This window comes from Megalobrama amblycephala, linkage group LG1, assembly GCF_018812025.1.
Source record: "Megalobrama amblycephala isolate DHTTF-2021 linkage group LG1, ASM1881202v1, whole genome shotgun sequence".
Classification (NCBI taxonomy): Eukaryota; Metazoa; Chordata; class Actinopteri; order Cypriniformes; family Xenocyprididae; genus Megalobrama; species Megalobrama amblycephala.
Genome location: NC_063044.1, coordinates 47015628 through 47028470, shown reverse-complemented (window position 1 = coordinate 47028470; position 12843 = coordinate 47015628). Strand labels below are relative to the sequence as shown.

Below are 12843 nucleotides of genomic sequence, written 5' to 3'. Positions count from 1 at the left end.
CCAGTCCTTATTGTCTTTAGACGCTTCTGACACTGTCTGTAGTTCAAGAGTGGCTCGACACAAGGAATGCGACAGCTGAAACCCATGTCTTGCATACGTCTGTGCGTAGTGGTTCTTGAAGCACTGACTCCAGCTGCAGTCCACTCTTTGTGAATCTCCCCCACATTTTTGAATGGGTTTTGTTTCACAATCCTCTCCAGGGTGCGGTTATCCCTATTGCTTGTACACTTTTTTCTACCACATCTTTTCCTTTCCTTTGCCTCTCTATTAATGTGCTTGGACACAGAGCTCTGTAAACAGCCATCCTCTTTTGCAATGACCTTTTGGGTCTTGCCCTGCTTGTGCAAGGTGTCAATGGTCGTCTTTTGGACAACTGTCAAGTCAGCAGTCTTCCCCATGATTGTGTAGCCTACAAAACTAGACTGAGAGACCATTTAAAGGCCTTTTCAGGTGTTTTGAGTTAATTAGCTGATTAGAGTGTGGCACCAGGTGTCTTCAATATTGAACCTTTTCACAATATTCTAATTTTCTGAGATACTGAATTTGGGATTTTCCTTAGTTGTCAGTTATAATCATCAAAATGAAAAGAAATAAACATTTGAAATATATCAGTCTGTGTGTAATGAATGAATATAATATACAAGTTTCACTTTTTGAATGGAATTAGTGAAATAAATCAACTTTTTGATGATATTTGCACCTGTATTATTATCATCAGTGCTGATAATAAACAGCTTAATATATTTGTGGAAAACATAATACATTTTTCAGGATTCTTTAATAAAAAGAAAGCATTACTTTTCAAATTTAAATCTTTTGTAACATTTTAAATGTCCTATTGTCACTTTTGTTTAATTAAATGCTTCAGTCTTTAAAAGTATTAAAATAAAAATCGTACTTATCAGAATTGCATTTTTTCCAACAACTGCATCTCTAGGTAAATTATATACATTTGCCATTTTCTCTCTCTCATCTTTTAATTTCACAATTTAATACTTTTAATTACATTGTTATTTTGCTATCAGGAGTTGGAGAAGACAGCTTCACCCGAGGCGTCCTCGTTCCTCAAACCTCGCTCCAGTAATAGTTTCCATGAGCGCAGAGTTCGCCGTAACAAAGATCCTCGAGCACTCACTCAGCCAATCACCTTTGAGGAAACAGTGATGGCAGCAAGGTGGGCAGGACTTTTCTTGCATCTTAACAATACGTGTATCTTAAAATCTCTATCTATGCTTACAGCACTACTTTAAGAAGTAATTCTGAGGTTAAAAACAAACAGCGTATTTGGGAAAATGAATGACCTTATTCACTGTCTATTCTTCCTCCTTCAGTCCTCAGTCAGGTGAGACAGGTGAGCCTGAGGCAGAGGTGGAAGATGATGCTGGCACTAAACTGTCTATGAGTGAGAAACTGGCTCTCTTTAACAAACTGTCTCAGCCCATAATGGGTGCAGTGGGGAGTCCCGGGAGAGACGGCAGCCCTCTAGAGGCCTCTGAGAGACGCAGACAGAAGGGTGCACGCTACCGCACACAGCCCATTACTGTGGATGAGGTCAATTTGGTAAGTATGTTTGGTATGCATGAACATATGGGTCTGCATTACTAGGCATCATCTCTATTTGCCACTTGTGGAGTAACTGTTAAATCTGTCCAGTCAGCATGTTTTAATCAGTGTGCGTCAGCTTCAGATCTAATGATCATGATAAAAAAAAAAAAAAATAAAAAAACTGATGGATTTCCATGTGGTTTATGCTGGTTGGTGCTAGCCATAAAAAAAAATAAAAATAAAAAATAAATATTTTTTTATTAATTTTCAGAAACTTGGAACATCTGGTTTGTTTTTTAGCATTTTGGACTTTTTTTTCCAGTATCAAATTTTCATTATTATTCTTGAGTTGTTTTTTTACCCTATTGTCATTTTTTAAGCTTAAAGGATTAGTTCACTTTCAAATAAAATTTTCCTGATAATTTACTCACCCCCATGTCATCCAAGATGTTCATGTCCTTCTTTCTTCAGTCGAAAAGAAATTAAGGTTTTTGATGAAAACATTCCAGCATTTTTCTCCTTATAATGGACTTTAATGGAGCCCAAACGGTTGAAGGTCAAAATGACAGTTTCAGTGCAGCTTCAAAACGTTCTACATGATCCCAGACGAGGAATAAGCTTATGCTGTATGTCCTACACCTTCCCTATTCTACTTACGGAATGAACGCAGCGCCAGTTCCGTTTTTTTCCGTAAGTAGAATAGGCGTAGGAAGGCGTAGGACTTTTGAAGAATACGAAAATGCGGTTTTGTCGGAAGCACTTGGAAGGCGATCATTTGTTTTTATAAAGCATATACATTTAAATTTTTTTCCGAAAATGACCGATCGTTTCTCTAGATAAGACCCTCATTCCTCGTCTGGTATCATTTAAAGCTCTTTGAAGCTGCACTGAAACTGTCATTTTGACCTTCAACCATATGGAGGTCACTGAAGTCCACTATAAGGAGAAAAATCCTGGAATGTTTTCATTAAAAACCTTAATCTCTTTTCGACCGAAGAAAGAAGGACATGAACATCTTGGATGACATGGGGGTGAGTAAATTATCAGGAAAATTTTATTTGAAAGTGAACTAATCCTTTAATGTTTAAAACAGGGTGAAAAGTAATACATTTCATTCAAAATATATTATCTGAAAATCTTGTGTGAAGGAAGTTTAGATATTTTCTACTGGAAAATAAAGTAGAAATACTGGATATTAGGATCAAGATTGTTGTAGTAATGCTGCTCACCAGCAAAAGTTTCATTGAACACAGAAGTCTTGCTAGTTAAGTTAGTTAAGCAGCATCCAAAAACACAACATAAGCCCTTTTTTTCTCCAGGGGATTTTTTAATCTTGTGACTAACTTCTAGAGTACCTTCTCAAGATTTTTTCAGCGATGTTTATAAGCCTTTCTTCTGCTTAAGCTTCAGAAAGGGCCTGTTCAGCTTCCTCGTCTCCATCTGGCGCCTCACCTCACTGACCGACAGCAGGCTGATTCCATCAATCTGAAGCCCAGTGAAGTGCGTCACTCTGGGCTGAGCTCTTCACAGGAGTGGGGTTCCTCCTCTGAACTCACCTCACCACCCCATCTGAAGCCTACAGCAGACAGCAACTCCCAGAATTCAGTGCAGATTAAAGGCATCTTGAAAAAGAGCTCTTCGGAGGGAGTTGTGTGGAGGAGTGGAACCAGAGATAGGGATGACCTGAATGGACATGGCCTGGAGAAGAATGGGGGCGAGAGGAGAGAGAGGGAGGTGACAGAGGAGAGACATATGTCAACTGTGGATCCGTCTCCAGCTCGTCTCTCCAGCGCTCCTTGGAGACAGAGGGCAAGGGCGGAAGCCGCTACGTCCTCCAGCAGAACACGGAGATCTGCTCCAAAGCCTGAGGAATGTCCATCCCTATCAGAGGACCTCCAGATCACAGAACAGAGCAGAGAATCAGCCATCACTGACAGGTTCTCTCCCTTTCACTCTCTTGCTCTTTGTGTTTGTTGTCAGATATACACCACCTTTCAGTTTGGGTCAGTAAGACTTAATACTATTTGCTTTTATTCAGCATTTTATTTTAAGTGACAGTAAAGACATTTATAATGTACAAATTATTTATATTTCAAATAAATGAGTTTTTTTTAACTATATATTCATCAGATAGTCCTGAATTTTTTTAACAGGGTTTCCACAAAAATATTAAGCAGCACAACTGTTTTCTATATTGATCATAATAATAAATGTTTCTTGAGCAGCAAATCATCATATTCAGAAATCATAATATGTACAGCATTTAAAGATGACTCAATTCAGTCTGATGATAATTTGTCATGCAATTAAAATGCTTAATTCTTAAAAACAGACTGTATTGAGCACAGACTTGATGAAGAATCACGAGTTTAAACCAAAAGTTATTCCAAAGTTCCTTTTCTCCTGTACAAAGCTGGATACTCAAGCCACTGCGGCAATAATACATTGAGAGTCTCATGTTAATACCCCAAAGCATTGCTAATATTCTGCCTTATTTCCTGATTTGTGTACTCACCATAAAAATAGCTGATATGCTAATTTTAAACAATATTGTATAAGGATTATGTAGCTAAAAATTAGATGAAAATCTGATGAAATCTATCCACCTTTTTTAAAATAAGAGCAGGAATGGCTATTTTTAATGTGCAAGGCTTCTGGTGTCAGACGCTTGTAGACTGTTTTTACAAAGTTTTTGTAAGAGATAAAATATGTTTTGCTGCTTTTTAACTGGTATTTGTTATCATATTATTTTAATTTATTATAATATAATTAATCATAATAATAAACAGGCTTGAAGGGCAAACAGTTTTACTGTTTACAGTACTTCATTATTCTTGTGATATTTACCTATAGCAACTAAAGAAACAGTCTCACACATTCACAGAAAATAGCTTAATAAGGTGAAAAATAAGATGGATTGGGTGTGGTATTGTATTTTTTGACAAAATTCATCAGCCCCTTAAGAGAAAGTCTTTTTCATAGGCTTACAGACTCAAGAGTAACTGAAGAAGAAGAGGAGAAGCAGAATGCCAAGGCAAGCTGCAATATCAGTCTAAACAGTGGGCTACAGGTCTGTATGAGATGCTAATTTCAATGTGTTTTTACAGAGAACTGAAATATCAATGCATATTTAACTAGGTGATATTGACTATGAGATTTATTTGTATTTCTGTATGTAATACATCATCATGTGTGCTTGTAGTCAAATGTATGCTAGCTTGCAGCATGTGAGTCACAAGTGTCCCTTTAATGTTTCATCCATGTCTTTCTTCTCCCTGGTTTCCACACTGCCCCCTGTAGGATGAGACTGTCAGTACAGCTGAATCTACTCAAACTCAATGCTGGGTAAGAATGCTATGTGAGTTTATACAGGACGTGTTTTAGTTACTTCAACTGACTAAATGATCATGTATCATTGCTTATTACTTTATGTGTTAAAAAGTGAGATTTCATTAGTCATTGTCTCTCTGTGTTCATTCTATTTGACTGGCCATATACAAACCCGATTCCAAAAAAGTTGGGACACTGTACAAATTGTGAATAAAAACAGAATGCAATGATGTGGAAGTTTCAAATTTTAATATTTTATTCAGAATACAACATAGATGACATATCAAATGTTTAAACTGAGAAAATGTATCATTTTAAGGGAAAAATAAGTTGATTTTAAATTTCATGGCATCAACACATCTCAAAAAAGTTGGGACAAGGCCATGTTTACCACTGTGTGGCATCCCCTCTTTTTTATAACAGTCTGCAAACGTCTGGGGACTGAGGAGACAAGTTGCTCAAGTTTAGGAATAGGAATGTTGTCCCATTCCTGTCTAATACAGGCTTCTAGTTGCTCAACTGTCTTAGGTCTTCTTTGTCGCATCTTCCTCTTTATGATGCACCAAATGTTTTCTATGGGTGAAAGATCTGGACTGCAGGCTGGCCATTTCAGTACCCGGATCCTTCTTCTACGCAGACATGATGTTGTAATTGATGCAGTATGTGGTCTGGCATTGTCATGTTGGAAAATGCAAGGTCTTCCCTGAAAGAGACGACGTCTGGATGGGAGCATATATTGTTCTAGAACTTGGATATACCTTTCAGCATTGATGGTGCCTTTCCAGATGTGTAAGCTGCCCATGCCACACACACTCATGCAACCCCATACCATCAGAGATGCAGGCTTCTGAACTGAGCGCTGATAACAACTTGGGTTGTCCTTGTCCTCTTTAGTCCGGATGACATGGCGTCCCAGTTTTCCAAAAAGAACTTCAAATTTTGATTTGTCTGACCACAGAACAGTTTTCCTCTTTGCCACAGTCCATTTTAAATGAGCCTTGGCCCAGAGAAAATGCCTGCGCTTCTGGATCATGTTTAGATATGGCTTCTTTTTTGACCTATAGAGTTTTACCCGGCAACGGCGAATGGCATGGTTGATTGTGTTCAGTGACAATGTTTTCTGGAAGTATTCCCAAGCCCATGTTGTGATTTCTATTACAGTAGCATTCCTGTATGTGATGCAGTGCCGTCTAAGGGCCCAAAGATCACGGGCATCCAGTATGGTTTTCCGGCCTTGACCCTTACGCACAGAGATTGTTCTTCAAACTCTTTGCAATTTTTCTCTGAGAAACTCCTTTCTGATATTGCTCCACAGCATTGGGGGTATTGGTGATCCTCTGCCCATTTTGACTTCTGAGAGACACTGCCACTCTGAGAGGCTCTTTTTATACCCAATCATGTTGCCAATTGACCTAATAAGTTGCAAATTGGTGAAATCCAAAATGAGCCAATATTTGGCATGACATTTCAAAATGTCTCACTTTCAACATTTGATATGTTATCTATATTCTATTGTGAATAAAATATAAGTTTATGAGATTTGTAAATTATTGCATTCCTTTTTTATTCACTTTTTGTACAGTGTCCCAACTTTTTTGGAATCGGGTTTGTATTTTATGTGTAAGGGAGTGAATGAGATTTCATTAGTCAATCACCCTCTCCTCTCCTCTCCTCTCCTCTCCTCTCCTCTCCTCTCCTCTCCTCTCCTCTCCTCTCCTCTCCTCTCCTCTCCTCTCCTCTCAGGAGCCGGTGTTTTCCTCTGTATACTCTCGCTCAAGCACCACACCTCAATACGTGATGTTTTTCAATGAGGTGAGAAATTCATTAATGTGATGAATGTGTCTATACTCTGTTATTGCTCTAAGCATGTGCTTTTCAACAAAACATTTGTTTTTGTTTTCCAGTATAGTGTGTCCTGAATGTGTTCATTTGCCTTCCTTGTCCTGTTAAGATCCATTTTGTTTTGTCCGCAGAAAACGTTTCCACACTTTACTGTCAATAATGGCATGTCAAATATTTGATTTGACTTTAACCAGCAGAGCTAGAAATTTGCCATTTTTATATTCTTCTCATCATCTTTCTCTCTCCCTCTCTAGAGGAGTCTGTCTTATGAAGCACAAGAGGTTTCCACAACCATTCAAACCCAACCACAGGTGACGGGGAGAGTCAAGGTAATTTTAAGATATTCATACACTGCTGTTTAATATTTTTTACACATTAAATTGATCAAAAGTAAAGACTGTTGTAACATTGTTACAAAAGATATTATTTCAAATAAATGCTGTTCTTTTGAAATGTCTATTCCTCAAAGAATCCTGAAAAAAATAGCATCACAGTTTCCATAAAAAATGTTTAGCAGCACAACTGTTTTCAACATTGATAATAATTACAAATGTTTCTTGAGCATCAAATCATCATAGTTGAGTGAAAATTCAGCTTTCCTGTCACATTGAACAGTTTTTCTGTTATTTCAGGCAAGCTGTGAAGAGGAAGACTCTCCCAAACCCATCTTTACAGAGACACAAACCATTTGCACCAATGAAGTCCAGGAGAGTCAGATGTTTGGTACTGAGATGACTAAAGAGGTCATGACCTCTGAACCCTGCTCACTCCCAGCGTGTCCTACCCCTGGAGGAGACACAGAGCCGGACCTCAGCACTCTCTGTCAGACCAGCACGCCAATGTAAATCCAGCGTCTGTAAGGGATTTCTCAATGTTTGTGATTAGATACAGGTTTAATACTCTCTCTCTGTGTGTGCGTCTGTGTGTGTGTTTAGCTTGAGCTCAGCTGTAGCCGAACACAGGCGCTCAGTACGGCCATCCCGCAGGACTCAGGGTTCGAGGAATCCATTACGTGCTCTCGCTGCTCGAGAGGATATCCAGCAGGATTTCATGCAGCCTGAGGAAAACAGCGAAATGGAGAATAATACAGGTTTAAAATGAAAATTTTACTTTTATCTTACATCCTGGACTTATACTTGTCAGCCAGTGTTATCATTTTTTAGAGTCAGATGATTAACATATTTTATCATGATTAATTAAACATATTTAATGTTTAGGGGTGATCGCGCATTTGCGGCCATCGGCCCCAAGTTATGGAATAGCCTTCCAGCCTACATCAGATCTGCCCAAACCTTGTCAACTTTTAAATCTGCCCTGAAAACTTACTTTTTTTCCATGGCTTTCAATATCCCGTGACTCATATTGGCCTTAATTGTTTTTGTAACTAGCTGTTCTCTTTTATTTTATTTTTATTCTTTTTACTTTTATTGTTTCTCTAGTGCTTAAATTTTGTCGTTATTGTCGACTTCTTTTGCCTTGTAAAGCACTTTGGTCAACACCAGTTGTTTTTAAATGTGCTATATAAATAAACTTGTATTATTGTATTGTATTTTTGTATATTTAGCATCATCACACTTCCTTCAATCACAATTTTTGTATTTTTATCTGTTTATTTTCCCTAAAGCTTTGAAAAATTCTAACTGCACCCCAGCTGATGTCACTTCCTCTGGAAAAGTGAGCAGACCCACAGTGCCATACAACAAACTCATGCTCATCCAGGTTAAAGGTATGATAATGTATCTAATATTCATCTAATGTTCTTCATCAGAATATTACACATTTACACTAGATTTGTTTTGTTTTTTGAAAGAAGTCTTTTATGTTCACCAAGGCTGCATTTATTTGATCAAAAATACAGTAAAACAGCAATACTGTAAAATATTATTACAATTTATAATAACTGTTTTCTATTTGAATATATTTTAAAATGTAATTTATTTCTGTGATGGCAAAACTGAATTACTCCAGTCTTCAGTGTCACATGATCCTTCAGAAATCAGTCTTTATTTATTTATTTATTTATTTATTTATTTATTTTATCAATGTTGAAAACAGTGCTGCTTATTATTTTTGAGGAAACCATGATATATATTTTTCAGAATTCTTTGATGGATAGAAAGTTCAAAAGAACAGCATTTATTTGAAATATAAATCTTTTGTGACATTATACATTTCTTTACTTTCATTTTTGATAAGATTAAGGCATCACTGCTGAATAAAAATCATACCCTGAACTTTTAACTTTTAAAATTCTACATTGTTTGTTGTAGTCTTAGAAGCACACTAGAATTTTCAAGTTTCCATGCTTGGAATTTTCATAAGATCCTCTTGCGAGAGCAATGTAGGTAATGTAGTCTATGCATGTGTCTGTTATCCAGGATGGAGGCAGGTGCAGGTGCGCTTGGTGGAGCCGGTGTCACGCTCTCTTAACAGTGGCGACTGCTTTCTGCTGGTCACGCCCTCACACTGCTTCCTCTGGACCGGCAAACTCTCCAACACCATCGAGAGAGAAAAGGTACCATCAGTTCACACAGAAACAGAGCGATTCCTGTTTAAGCCAGTGCAAGAATTTTCGCATTTTGGGTGTAGAATAAAATGTGAAGTACTTGGGTAGATTGTTATTTATTAATACATTTTATTTTGTTATAATAATTGTAATACATTTAAATTAAAAATTAATTAAATATTTTAGCTCAGATGAGATTCAAATATTACATTTAATTAAGATGCATTTCTAAGTGTTTTGGGATTTATTTCCTGGATGTTGACTAATGCTGTGTTCTAGGCGTCTGAAATGGCCTCGTTGATTGTGACCCAGAGGGATCTGGGTTGTCAAGCAACAGGCGTCGTTCACCTGGATGAAGGTGTAAATACAGACAGCCTGCAGGCAGCAGAGTTCTGGAACCTTCTCGGGGGACAGACCCAGTATAAAGGCAAGAGCCGTACTGTAAACATTACAACACTTTTATTTCCCAAAACTGCTCAAATGACATTTGTATGTTTATGTGGGCATTTTTCTTTGCATGTGCAGACAGTGCCGATGATGATGAGCACTACGAGAGAGCCATATCAGAGTCAAACTGTATTTATAGGCTGCAGGGGGACAGACTCAGCCCCCATGAGCAGTGCTGGGCTGCCGTACCACACCTCACTCTACTGAACTCTTCTCAGGTCCTGATCTCAAGCCATATATTATTAAAAAATAAATGGCATGCACTTTATATGCAGTTTTGTTTAACTGCTTGTGATTACATATGACAAAAATGCATTTAGGGTGATTTAGTAAAAATTATTGACAGTGCTTTTTTTCCGTTTCAGACTCTGCTGTTTGACTTCGGCAGCGAGCTCTATTTGTGGCATGGGAAAGACGTCGGCCCCAGCGAGAGGAAACTGGCCCTTCAGCTGGCTCAGCAGGTTTGGGACGGAGCGTACGACTACAGCAACTGCAGGATCAACCCTCTGGATCCCTCTGGTGGCAGTGCACATATCCACAAGTATGTTCACTGTAATGGGAGATTCTTCATATATCCAGCTACAGTGGGGTCCAAAAGTCCACTAGTGAGAATGCTTCTGTTTTGCATTCCTTTTAATGAATACAAATTATATTATTTGCATAAAAACATTTCAGAATTTCTCAGTATTTGCTCTGTCTCCTTTGTTTTAATGACAGCAGCACTTTAGCTGCATGAACAACGTAAGTTTGTATGAATGTATAAATGATGTAAAATATATATAATAATTATATTAATACTATTATAATTTTTTTTTTGTTCCACTGAAGGAATAAAAATAAATTGAATTTTAGGATACAAGCAGAAAGAGAAATCCAAGCATATTGCTTGTATTCACAAACAAATGTACTTGTTTATGTGTTCAGGCAGGGAATTGGACGGCCAGACTGGGCACTTTTTGGCCGTGTGTTTGACCAAAATGAGACGGTACTGTTCAAAGAGAAGTTTGCCAACTCATTTGAGCAGACAAAAGTGAACAAAAATCACATTGAACCTTTCATACAAGAAGAGGTGCAGGTGAGGAGGCTTATATACATATATGTTATAATAACAGACATATCTCAGGTTCGTCTTTTATACATATGACTTTCATCATCCTTAGGGGCCATTCACACAGAACGCATTTTTGCTTTGAAAAAACACAAGATGTGGGAATTTCGAAATATTACAAGGTCTCGAGACGTGTTTTTTAAAAGCTGAACATTTAAACTTGAGTGCTGCATTTTTAGGATGCTGTGTCATGCACGAGACTCTGCAAAAGACGTGAGCAAAATGGTCAGACACATCCGTCTAGTGTGTGTTTACATAGAAAAACAACGGAAAAGTGGCGAAGCAAAACGGAAAAAAGCGTTCTGTGTGAACCGGCCCCTTAGTTTTTTTTTAATACTACAGCCCTCTAGTGATTAGTTTTTACTTTTAAATCATTTTATTTTCTCTCTTTCTAGCTTGATAATGTTTTCCATCTTTTCTACAGACCCCCTCACTCATATCCTCTCCTCAGCCAGTGTCCACTGAGCAGTGGTCATGTGATGCCAGAGCTCTCTTCGGTGGAGTCTGTCCCTCAGGGGTGTCACAAATCATTCTGGATGGTGTGGATGTACGAAGGGGACGAGACATGGTCACTCTGAGTGATGGTCAGAAGGCGGAGTTATGCACACTTGCGGTGAAAACGTGGCTTATTTCAGAGGGTGAGGAGTGTGAGGTCGCCGCAGAGAGCTTGGGACAGTTTAATGAGGGCAGCACATACGCTACACGCTGGACGTACAGCCTCACAGCATTAGGTAATTTATTGCATTATATATCTTTTACAACCTGAATTCTGGAAATGTTGGGACGTTTTTTAAATTTAAATAAAATGAAAACTAAAAGACTTTCAAATCACATGAGCCAATATTTTATTCACAATAGAACATAGATAACATAACAAATGTTTAAACTGAGAAGTTTTACAATTTTATGCACAAAATGAGCTCATTTCAAATTTAATGCCTGCTACAGGTCTCAAAATAGTTGGGACGGGGGCATGTTTACCATGGTGTAGTATCTCCTCTTCTTTTCAAAACAGTTTGAAGATGTCAGGGCATCGAGGTTATGAGTTTCTGGAGTTAGAATTTGGTCCCATTCTTGACTGATATAGGTTTCCAGCTGCTGAAGAGTTCGTTGTCATCTTTCGTTTAATGATACACCAAATGTTCTCTATAGGTGAAAAATCTGGACTGCAGGCAGGCCAATTCAGCACCTGAACTCTTCTACTGTATGACGAAGCCATGCTGTTGTAATAGCTGCAGTATGTGGTTTTGCATTGTCCTGCTGAAATATACAAGGCCTCCCCTGAAATAGATGTCGTCTGGAGGGGAGCATATGTTGCTCTAAAACCTTTCAGCATTCATAGTTCCTTCCAAAACATGCAAGCTGCCCATACCGTATGCACTTATGCACCCCCATACCATCAGAGATGCTGGCTTTTGAACTGAACGCTGATAACACGCTGGAAGGTCTCCCTCCTCTTTAGCCTGGAGGACAGGTTTGTGTGATTTCCAAAAGAATGTCAAATTTGGACTCGTCTGACCATAGAACACTTTTCCACTTTTAAACAGTCCATTTTAAATGAGTCTTGGCCCACAGGAAACGACAGTGCTTCTGGACCATGTTCACATATGGCTTCCTTTTTGCATGATAGAGCTTTAGTTGGCATCTTCAGATGGTACGGTGGATTGTGTTTACTGACATTGGTTTCTGGAAGTATTCCTGGGCCCATTTAGTAATGTCATTGACACAATCATGCCGATGAGTGATGCAGTGCTGTCTGAGGGCCGAAGACCACAGGCATCCAATAAAGGTCTTCGGCCTTGTCCCTTATGCACAGACATTTCTCCAGTTTCTCTGAATCTTTTGATGATGTTATGCACTGCAGATGATGAGATTTGCTAAGCCTTTGCAATTTGACGTTGAGGAACATTGTTTTCCACAATCTTTTTACGCACTCTTTCACAGATTGGAGAGCCTCTGCCCATCTTTACTTCTGAGAGACTCTGCCTCTCTAAGACATCCCTTTTATAGCTAATCATGTTAAAGACCTGATATCAATTAACTTAATTAGATGCTAGATGTTCTC

At 38.3% G+C, this 12843-nt stretch overlaps 1 protein-coding gene across 4 annotated transcripts in view; it reads left to right on the top strand.

Moving 5' to 3' along the window:
* Nucleotides 1-12843, top strand: part of svilc (supervillin c) — a 40825-nt gene that overhangs the window by 22089 nt on the left and 5893 nt on the right. For all 4 annotated transcript variants that reach the window (XM_048196924.1, XM_048196910.1, XM_048196931.1 and 1 more), the window contains 16 exons: nucleotides 1026-1174; nucleotides 1332-1560; nucleotides 2950-3482; nucleotides 4528-4615; nucleotides 4846-4890; nucleotides 6619-6687; nucleotides 6972-7046; nucleotides 7350-7558; nucleotides 7653-7807; nucleotides 8342-8443; nucleotides 9096-9232; nucleotides 9503-9650; nucleotides 9749-9888; nucleotides 10036-10211; nucleotides 10595-10745; nucleotides 11203-11509. In XM_048196924.1, coding sequence (XP_048052881.1) covers nucleotides 1026-1174; nucleotides 1332-1560; nucleotides 2950-3482; nucleotides 4528-4615; nucleotides 4846-4890; nucleotides 6619-6687; nucleotides 6972-7046; nucleotides 7350-7558; nucleotides 7653-7807; nucleotides 8342-8443; nucleotides 9096-9232; nucleotides 9503-9650; nucleotides 9749-9888; nucleotides 10036-10211; nucleotides 10595-10745; nucleotides 11203-11509 — 2713 coding nt within the window. The remainder of the gene's footprint in view (nucleotides 1-1025; nucleotides 1175-1331; nucleotides 1561-2949; nucleotides 3483-4527; nucleotides 4616-4845; nucleotides 4891-6618; nucleotides 6688-6971; nucleotides 7047-7349; nucleotides 7559-7652; nucleotides 7808-8341; nucleotides 8444-9095; nucleotides 9233-9502; nucleotides 9651-9748; nucleotides 9889-10035; nucleotides 10212-10594; nucleotides 10746-11202; nucleotides 11510-12843) is intronic.